Below are 10607 nucleotides of genomic sequence, written 5' to 3' on the forward strand. Positions count from 1 at the left end.
TCTAGTCCACAGCCCTCTGCACCTGGACTTACTGATGGTGGTGTGGGAGAGGGGATGGAGCATCTTGTACTGACAAGGCAGTACTGCAACTTCCTCTTGTGTTTTTTGAATGTTTTTACAGATGGACCCAAGTCCTTCACTGATGTTAGCAGGCTTATGTTGCCAGAAGCAGCTGTGAATTTAAGGAAAATAGTTTGAAATGGTTTTATTTTTATGAAATAAATAGAGGTGAAATGTTTGCCTTTAATGTATTAGGGAAGTCTAAAGTTGGGGCTTTGGAAGTAACCTTTACTTGCATCAGGTAACTACTGCAGGTTTCATGGTCGTGTTCCCTGGAGATACAGAATGGTAACTCCAACAGCTCTCAGAAAAGAGGCCAGTCCTTGGGCTGGTGGCATCGGGACTTGTTCCGGACCGAAGCTGGAGATGAGAGATGGGCCTGTGTGTTACTGAGTGCAGAATGCCCCAGGTGCTGAGTATTGCTGAGAGGGTGAACTTCACGACCAGCGAGAAACACTTGCACAAACCTTATTACACAAGTGCCAGCCAGCTTTGTGTGGAGAGATGGTGTAAGGGAACCATGCTTGGGGAACCTGGGCCAGGTCCTGCAGCTCCCGACAGTATGAAACAGGCACAGTGTGAAGGAGGAGAGAAGCTCACTCCATTACAGTGGTGCAGCATATAGTTAATGGCAATGATGTCTTTCCGCCAGACCCTCGGAGGCTGCCCTTCCCCTCAGGGCTGTTTTGTGCTGTGGCAGCAGCAATCACACCAAAAGCTAAGCCAGCCCTCAGCCTGGGCACGCAGGTCCTCTGGGAGCGGCAGCCCCAGCCTTGCCACGTAGTTGCTGAGCTGTGCGGCACGCCGAATCAGGGAGTTAAGCCTCATTAAATAAAGCTTTATTTATTCCCTGGGTTAGCTTTACAGTCCAGTCAATTCTGAGCCCCACAGGCACTAGTGGGCTGCAGCCAGCCTCACAGGCAGGACCAGGGGCACAGCTGAGGGGAAGGGTATGTGGGATTTACTTTTGTTCAGGTTTTTTTCCCAGTCGCAGGATAGTTCAGGATAGTCCAGTTCCTTTCCTGGGAACAGCAGAAGACAATTACACTTGTCTCCTGCCTCATAAGGTCAGTTTCTTGGTGAAGTGTCTGTTGTTGAGGTGACCTATTCTGGGGGTGTTGGGTGTTAGCTGATACACTGGAAAGAAAGGTTAAAAAAACCCATCTATAATCCATGTTTTTCAGTAATATTACAATAATTTATAAAGGCATCAAAACAAATTCAACATCTATTAACAAGCAGATCTTGGAAACAATACATAAATTACTAGGACATTTTGGTGAAGTTGAAGGCACCTTGAAACGCGATGGAGTAATAGTAAAAATCATGCTGCCTTCTGCAGCATCCTCTTCACTTAAACTGTCTGACCACCAGCTGCATGGCTTTTTCCTACTGTACTTTATACAAGTGACATTTGGTACTACTCAGCAGGAATCGCCCTCTCTCTATCTACATAAATATTTACTGTTCCATACCAGGCACAGATTCTGCACATTGATTGGAAAGAGACAAAAATTGCTTCAGGTTTTTCTGTTCCTCTGTGTCAGACAGAGATCGAGTGACCAGTTCTCCACAGGCACCTTTCTGACTTCTGAATTATTTTGCTCTCAGCATTCAGTAGGAACAACAGGAAAAAAAGGTCCCAGAGCCCAGCTGGCCACACACTGTTCCTGCTGTCAAAATCCTCAGCGGTATTTATCAACCAACCAAAGGGACCCAGGGAAGCTTTTGAGACAATTGTAAACTATTTCTGTGTAATAGACTCTGGTAACAGGCCCTGCTCTATACTGCCTTAAGCTAACAGCCAAAGGAAGAGAAGTCACTCTGTATGCAAACTGTGTCATGTAGCAAGGAACAATTCTGCTCTGCAGTAATAGCTAATTATGAAGTAGCCAGCCCTAAGATGATGATGGGCACTTACCTGCAGGCAGTTCCCTACACAAATTAAACATTCATCCTAGGTAGCATTTTTACAGGGGAGAGAAGCTCCTTTGATTCTTACAGTGTGAGCTGGCCCTGTAAAGGGCACAGCAGAAACAGCATGAGAGGAAAGATCTTGATCAGTGCGACCTGGTTTGGGAAAGGTCTGTTATTTCTACTGCTGATTAACAGCCTCCTAAAAAAGGGGGGAATTGTTTGCAGGTAGGAACTTCATGAGGTGTCATAAGTCCAACCAACCTGCCTTGGCTTCAGTTGTTTTATCCCAAGTTTTAACTATGCAGTGGATTTGAACTGAAGCCAGACCGGGCGTGCTGACCTTCTGGAGGTAGCTTATTTCCTACGGTTGGTACGATGTGGCTGAGGCAGCCAACAACCCTCTGAGCTTACCCTGAGCCAGTGCAGTGACAGTTTGCTCCTGCTGCAAGAGGGACGTGAACAGAAGTGCAGGAGCTCCTCGCACCTGCCTGACAGTACAGGGACAGCCTCCTCCCCCCTGCCTTAACTCTGCATCTGATCACTGGGAAACTGATAAAAATAAGACAGCAGCCTGGGACAGAGGTTTCTTGTAACAAGCCTGTTCACTTAATCATCTACCTTCTGTGGGAAAAGCTGGCCATTTTGCCAAGTCATAAGATCAGGGAAACCAGGCTGAGGAAGGGGATGAAAATTAAACAGATTCCTTATCTCTGGCTACTGTGACGAATGCACTCAACTCCTTACCCAAACTAGCGGTAGTCTGGTAGACGCTGCAGAGGAACAAAGTTGTGGGTACAAGGAGTCCTGTGCATACCTTTTCCATTGCTTGTAATTTACTGCAAGCCAGCCACATTATTCCATAAATGTGAGAGCCTTTGAGCTCTTCCTGGTAAGCAGCCTGGCTGCAGCGGTGATCTCCCCTAGAGCTGGGACACCTCTCACGGCTGCTGGGCCTTTCACCAACAGCAGATCTTTGGTAAGCGACCAACATTGCACATAACTTTGTATTACAGTAAATTTGATTTGTGTCTTGATAACTTTGAATCATTATTTTCTTTGTGCAGTGAGTGAACCTTGCCCTTGAACTTTGTTAAAGTTGCACTTTTACAACATATTTCAATGAAGCCACTTTTGCTGATACCTTTGACAGTGGTTCTTTAAGCAGTCTGAATTGCCCATTTGTGACAAACTGGTGTAGTCAGCAGGATCTTAAATCAGGATTCATGACAAATTGGCATATTTGGCAGGATTCATGACAGCTGCCTGGTGGTAGGACCTTCATACAGGTCACCACAGCTCTACCATGCTAACCTAGCAGCAATTCACCTGTCACCTATGACACTTACAATTTTTTTTTCATGTAATAAACACATTCATTAGGTTTCAGGAACCTGAAAATATCAAGACTGGGGGCTATAGGAACTGCATAATTGGGTCTCCATCCTTACAGTTTTATTAGTGGCTTTTAAAAGCCTGTATAAAATGACTCAGTGTCCAAGAACTGCAGTCAGAGATCAGCAGCAGGACTGTCTTAAACTAGCAGGGGAAATCGGACACTCATGTCTGTTTTAACCTGTTCAAAATCTTAAATGGAAAGCAGAGCTCTAAAATGGAGGAAAGCGCCTCAAAGGCAATTTGTAGAGAAACACTGGGAAAAAGAGTTTTCTCTGCAACACCAATCCTACAGCGCTTTAATGTGCCCAGGAAGCTACAACAACTGTTTGCATTAACTGTTACTTTGCATCCAAAAACCAGATTTGTTGATAACCTCAGCACAGTAAAGAAATATTCTCTGCAAAAAGGAGGGTAAAAGTCTTCCATGGTGATACAGTGTGGAGCAGGAGTTCAGCATTCCCTTGATTTATCTGTGACACATTTAGCTTTGGGTGACGGCCAGCTGCTACCCGATACCTGAAAGTGTTGTGGGTTTTGTTTGAGCTTTCACACGAGGCTTCCCGGCCAGGACACCACAGTCAGTGTGACTTTGTTCCTTTGCTCCTTCAGCATTGGGATTAGTTCTGAGTTGCTCATTCCTATTGCTGGCACTCCATTTACTGCCACTATTTCATCTCCACACCTAATCAGAAGACAGGAAACATGCTTGTCAGGACTTAACAATAATAAATTAATTAACAGTGCACCCTAGGACCCCCAAGGTCATCTAGCCCACCCTAAGACAAGACCATCAATTCCTTTTTGAAACAACATTTTCACTTTTGAGTCAAAGAGCCCAAGGGAAAAGGAGGACACTGCTGGTACTTGACACAGCAGTGAAAGTCACCAAGAGCGTGACCAGCTGGCCAGTCAATGGAGGGAAAAAGATAATAGAAAACAAATCTGGCTGATAAACACACTCGTCACCAAGGTCACTCCTACAGCTACTTGACTAGCACTTGCTCAGGTGAAGTGCTCAATGAGGCGGAAGCAAGCTGTCACGTTGTAGCTCAATACAACTGAGGTTTGAGAGTCCTGCTTGACCTGCCCGCTCCATGGCACAGCAGTGGTGCTGAGGTGCTGAAGCCAGCCAGCTCCCTTCCTTGTGTCTGGGTGGGAAGCACATGGCTGTCCTAGCACTCACCTAGGAACCCATCTGACCCCAGTCCTCCCACCAAGGCTCACCCAGCTCTGGTCTTTCACACCATTTTCAAGGGAGCAAAGCTCAGCTCCCTACAGCAAAACGATGTCCCCGGCAAGACAGCAGCCTCACTTCTCTCTTTTACAGTACTGCACTTGCAGCCTGCTGCACGTGTGCTGAGAAGCCAGCTCTGTTGCTTCCCAGAGAGAACACCGTAAGAGTTCTGTGGGGTCCTCCAGCTCCACTACTCACTCCTCCACTCGCCCTGATTACTGACAAACAAGGCAGCAAAGCTCTGCTTCAGTTTCCAGCACAGAAGGGCTCCTGTTGCTTCCACTGGGATACTTTTCCTAATCCAGGAGATTTTATACTCTGGAACCTCCAAGATTCACCTCAAACATCCTCTTTCTACTTTTATCCAATTACTCAATTAAAACCTTTACAGCCTTTTAAAACAGAACTGTTAATTCCTTTTAGTTGCACCTTTACAGAGAAACCAAAACGCTCATTAATATAGGACTTAGTTTGTTTCAACTGTGGTAACTATTAACTGCACAAAGGACTGTCTAAGAATTAGAAGTCATTAACTTTTAGCTCAGCTAGCTAAAAGGGTAAAAGACAGACAGCCCCTCAGTAAAACAGTGCACACTGACACAAGTATTGATAGTGTTTCTGATACAAACACCAGAGACCCGCAGGGTAGCTTGTACGTACTTCAGTTTCCTGTCTCGGAAGGCAGGAGTCCCGGGCACTATGGTTTTGATGAAGAATGGCTGGTTTCCTTTGCTTTCCTCAAAGCCTCCAACGATGCTGAAGCCCCAGCTTTCCAGGTTACCTTTACTGAGGACGATATCTTGACAGCAGTGAAGGTAGCTGTGAAGACAAGGACAGTCAAAACCAGAGAAAGCTTATGAGTGTGTTTCAAGGAAAACTGCCTGACCAGAAACTTGTTTTCCCTTGTAGAAAGCACAGCTATGTAACAGCCTTATATTTATTTTATTTTTCTAAGGATTTGAGGTAATGCCTTTGGAGGGCATGTTACAGGGATAATTCTCAAATCTGAAGGTGCCAGTCCTTTAGAAATCTTTCCTTAGTATTGTCAGTGCTAGTTTCAGAGTTAACAGAAAATTATCATTCTCTAAAGGGGTTTGTGACCTGAAAGATTCATGAATAACTTCATGAATTCTACTCATGAACAGGCACAGTACTAAGTGACAAAACCAGATTAATCGTGAACAGCAGTTACACCCATGCAATTAATGAGATTCCAGCTCTTTTTATTCCATCTGTATACTACATGTTTGGTACAATGAAGGCATTCAGCAGCTCTGTATCACTGATGGAAAGCAAACATAGGAGGTATGGCAGCCTTTCTTCCACTAACCACCACATCAGAGTATGACAGGTCTGCGCTGCAGGACCTGTGCCCAGGATTGCTGTGTACAGTTAAGATACTGGACTCCTCAGAGGGAGATCACGGGTCACTGTTTCTGAATGGCAGCCATGAGGTACACATCGGTAAGGCTGGGGTATGCTGCAGTGCTAGGGCTGCCTTGGAGGGAGTGATCTGTAAGTGCTAACAGCACTTGCTCCTTGAGTTTGCAGCACAAAGACACGCAAAGCCTTTGCGAGGCGTCTCAGAAGGTGTGGCAGGAGCGCAGGCAAGCAGCCGTGTGCGCTGGCTCACAGTCAGGTTACATTCTGGCACCAAGGCACTGCCAGAGCTACACTGTGTGAAACTGCTGCTGATCACCCCACTGAGGTATTCCAGCAGCTAAACTTTTCCTAATAAACGTTTTTGCCTCAAGGGCTTTGCTTGAGCAGTTTGCAGATGAGTTTCAGATTTCAAAAGCCTTCTCCATTAACTTCTCACTGGGAGAAATATCCAATTATCTACTTTAAAACTGTAATTTACTTTTGTACGAGTTCTTCACACATAAATGCTGGAAGATCCAGCTCTAGCCTACTGATGCCTCCATGGTTTTCTTCTGCTGGTACCTACCACACAAGTGTAGAAACACGGCTATGAGAAGTGGCAGCTAGTGCAAGTAAGTAGCCCAGAGAGCAAGAGTGGTAGGCACTGTGCCAGCATAGAACATAAATAAAAATATTAGACACATTGTCCAAGACTTGGAAAAGGCTGATTGCTAGAAATCAGTTTTCCATATGAGAAAGGGTTTTTAGGAAGATGTGTAATGTGCATCTGAGTGAGGGTTTGCACTCAGGCTTGGGCTGTCCAGGTGCAGCTCAGGGCCTGCACAGAACAGACAGGCCGATGCCCTGGGAGAGCAGAGGAAGTGGGTAGGATGGTGCTGAGTACAAGCCAAGTTACAGTCACTCGAGACACAAAAGCTACCTTCCTTGGGCTGTTTTGTTTAGCATTTACAGGCTGCTAAGTAACACAAGGGTAACGTAGCAGAGGCTTTGTTAGTATTTCTTCTTCCAGATGCCTCAAGAAACAAGGCTGTAAATAATCTGGGCTTCCCACAGAAGGGTTTGGCTTTACTGTTCCACGTGCATCTCCTGCACAATCCTCCTCCAGTCAGCTGGAATGACAACAGACTCTTACAGCTGAATGTATTTTTATGAAACTGCAAGGGTGAGCACACCAGAGGTTCACCTCTCCAGGATGGAGACAAATTCAAGCTTTCAAAGCCCCAACCCTGTCAGCTGGAATTTACCGTGTTGTTGCTAAAATCTGTGCTGTCTATGGTCCAAAACTTTACAGCAGGAAAACTCAACTATTCAGAATCATTTCTGCTTCATGCTAAAGATGACACAATGATGACAGCCAAAAAGAATTAGACCAAAAGAATGCCTGCCCCTGAGATGATCAGATCAGAAACTATAAAATAGCACAGGTAGCTGTTGGCTCCTATTATATGGTCCAGAAAAGAGCCACAGAGTGATTTCAGCACGTATTTTAGCAGGGACTGTGTCTATGTTGACTGTATGTCAACTCAGTGCCTCAAATGACAGAATATATACTTCCCATTTTCTCTGTTAGTTCTCTTGGGGAAAAAAAAAGGGTTTTCAGGAACTTCTGAAATACGGTTACTGTCCAACAGAAGTAGGGGAATGATGGGTCACACCATAAAAAGCAGTGGAAGTTTCTCATGCATTCATTATACTGTGATCTTGTTGGCAAGACTTTTCACTGCCTTAGAGCTAAATGAGAATACCAATAATGCTTCCAAGTCAACCAACAAAGCAATTAACTTCTAGCGTTTGAGTGAAAGTCAACTCACTAACTGAACAGACCTCTATACAGTCACCGAACAAACGTACCTGGGCAATCCGAGCCATGTGATCCAGAGGGGAGACCAGCTGAATCCTTGCTCCTTGATGTCCAGAGATGGCTCTATCGAGTTCAATGAAAGGATTTCCAAGGCTTTCAGTATGACTGAGTGGGAAGCTGCATTAGATTTCAGTGCTGAGACAGCTTCATAGTAGTTCAGATGAGTCAAGTCAATGCCATTTATGCTCAAAAGTACATCTCCTGTTGATTAAATAAGATAGGATTATTACAGACCTTTTGCTATGGACGTCATTGCTGCCTCAAGATCTCATGTGGAACCCTATTTCCAGCCTCACTTTAGTGTCCAAGTCCAACTTTCACTGAAAAACCCCCAGTTCCTAAAGGATCAAGGATCTGAGAGCCTCCTTACCTCGCTTGATTCTGCCATCCCTGAAGAGGCATCCGATGGGCTGCACACTTGTTACATATATAGGGAGTTTGTTTTTGTTATCCCTTCCGCCTCCAATTGTTATTCCTAAAGATTCCTTTGGTTCCTTTTTTATTGCAACTGTCTTTTCATGACTTGCATACCCCTGAGGTAAATCCTACAAAGGAATGACAGACAAAAATGCAGCTTCATTAATGCAATTAGCATGAGAAGCCCACATCTAGAAGAAAATAACATCTTGTATCTTTAATCCAGAACATTTCAGCAATGTTGCTGGACAGCAAAGTCAGCTTCTCAGGTACTCGTTCTGGGTAGAAATACTATCCCGTATTTCCAAAGTGATACCACCACAGCTCTCCTAGCGATCCCACATTCATTTGCTGTCAAGAGATGCTCACTCTAAGGAGAACAATTTTGCACTGAGGAACAAGCCACAAACTAATTTCAAGGCCATTCTTATCAAGCAGTCAACCTCTCTCTGACTACTGCTAAAAGTAAAAGCACACATTATAGCATATGCTGTAGAAACAATATGTAAATTATATGTTAGGATTTAAATCAAGGAACCACACTCCAGCCGTTTATGACAGCTACTTACTGAACTCCAGAGACATTTAAACACATAAGTCTAAGCAGTTGTACCAAGTTTTCTTATTCAAATGGAAGTTCTAAACAGAGTAAATCTCTGTACAACAGGCCAGCGAATCTCCTCTTGCTCATACTGTTTCTTAGAACATGCAAATGGATGGCAGATGCAACACTGAAGTCACTCAAGTCCCAGGAGCACTACAGTGTAATTTATGTAGTTTCTCCTGTACCATAACCCCTCTAGCTCCACACCAGCAGCACACCTGAGTGTCATCCTGCAATACTGTGAATGTGTTGTGCTTGACAGATGTCAAGAAGCAGGTCCCAAGCTTCTCAACACCCATACCCATGCATGGTAAGTTTCCCATTGCCCTTTCCTAACACGAAAGGATTAAACACTGGTTCTGCATTAACATTAGAGACATCTGAAGAAATTTTGACATGTTTTTCCCTAAAAAGTGTGTTTCCCAGTAGATGACAAATGTATGTCATCCAGTACTAAAAGCCACAAATCCGCTGCTTTTTAATAGCTCAAGAAGAAATGGAGCTACTGATCAGACTTGTATGATAAATTGCCATCACAGAGCAAACATAATAGATCTGCTAGAACAAGAATAACCAGTGCTTTTGCCATTATCTACAAAATTTACCTTCTGGTAGTTAGATTTTCGTCTATAGTGATTCTGCTCTAGTCGTCTCCGGTGGTGCACCGGGCTTCCTCCATTGCTGCTGCTGCTGCTGTTATTTGATGTGCTGCCATCTTCTACCGCGTCCGACAGCTGTACACCTGGCTGCCTCAGGATGACAAAGTTCACTTTTGATTCAGTGGTCTGCCAGGAGAAACAACAAGAGTGTAAATAAAATAGACAGAAAAATAAATTAGAAATTAGGGACAGCCCATCATTTTCTTGGGGAAGAGAGAAGGGTTGGCATCAGTTTCTACAAAGGGTCTGAAACAAAACTATGCAACAGGATGCAATGTTTTTTGTGAAGAGCCACAGAATCCCATGGTGAGAAGGAATTAGCAAATGTTAGTCAGAAGGAAGAGGAGTAGAGGCAGGCTTCACTCATGCCTCCCTCCCCCACAAATGCCAAACAAGTAGAAAGGGATGATTAATTGCTCCACTTAGTACAAATAACCAAAATAGCATATTGTGTTGTGATACAAAATGAACAGAGCTTGAACACTGACTGGTCCACACAATGGATGACCATGATACGAGTACTGGATGATTTTTCTTTTATTGTAAAGAAACTCGTTAAAGCTCTTTCCCTCGCAGCTTATGTACCACATCTATTGTTCAACATCTCCCACCCATTTTTTTCCCAGAGTACCTGAAGACATGACCTTTTGTCTAAGATTGCTGCCAATTAAACACTTAACCAGCTGTATGTCTGGCCTTGGCAGAATTACAGGGAAAGTATTCACTATTGTTACTGCTCTTCTAATTTGGTTTGTTCTTTCAGATAATTTGACAAAACCTTATTGTGAAGGACTCCATTGGGGTAAGGCGTATATGCTTACTCGGGGCATTTCCTGCAATGGAGGAGAGAAGTACAGTTGCCACTCTGACTTCGTGACATGGGACCCTGTTTCCCTGGTGCCGCAGCACCCTGGCAGCAGTGAATTCCCCGGCCCTGGAAGAGGGGCTGCATCAACTGGTTTGGGTTTTCTCTTTTTAAACTTGTATAGGAGACTTTTGTTTTCTGAAACAGAATTTAAATGGCTCTTGCCTCCAAAGTCACTTCAGATAGTGTAATTTTTTCCAGACAAGCTGAAA

General features: G+C 44.3%; 1 protein-coding gene across 2 annotated transcripts in view; it reads right to left on the bottom strand.

The window, feature by feature from the left end:
- Positions 1 to 190: 190 nt before the first annotated feature.
- LOC141949090 (ligand of Numb protein X 2-like) overlaps positions 191 to 10607 on the bottom strand; it is a 31330-nt gene continuing 20913 nt past the window's right edge. The window contains exons 6-11 of one of the 2 annotated variants that reach the window (XM_074882306.1): positions 9477 to 9656; positions 8221 to 8395; positions 7841 to 8051; positions 5267 to 5425; positions 3889 to 4054; positions 191 to 1197 (exon numbers count right to left, since the gene is read on the bottom strand). In XM_074882306.1, the coding sequence (XP_074738407.1) occupies positions 3919 to 4054; positions 5267 to 5425; positions 7841 to 8051; positions 8221 to 8395; positions 9477 to 9656 (861 nt within the window). In that variant the 3' untranslated portion in view covers positions 191 to 1197; positions 3889 to 3918. Of the gene's footprint in view, positions 4055 to 5266; positions 5426 to 7840; positions 8052 to 8220; positions 8396 to 9476; positions 9657 to 10607 lie in introns of both variants that reach the window. The other variant, XM_074882304.1, reaches the window with a different exon arrangement.

Source organism: Strix uralensis, chromosome 13 (assembly GCF_047716275.1).
Source record: "Strix uralensis isolate ZFMK-TIS-50842 chromosome 13, bStrUra1, whole genome shotgun sequence".
NCBI classification, from domain to species: Eukaryota; Metazoa; Chordata; class Aves; order Strigiformes; family Strigidae; genus Strix; species Strix uralensis.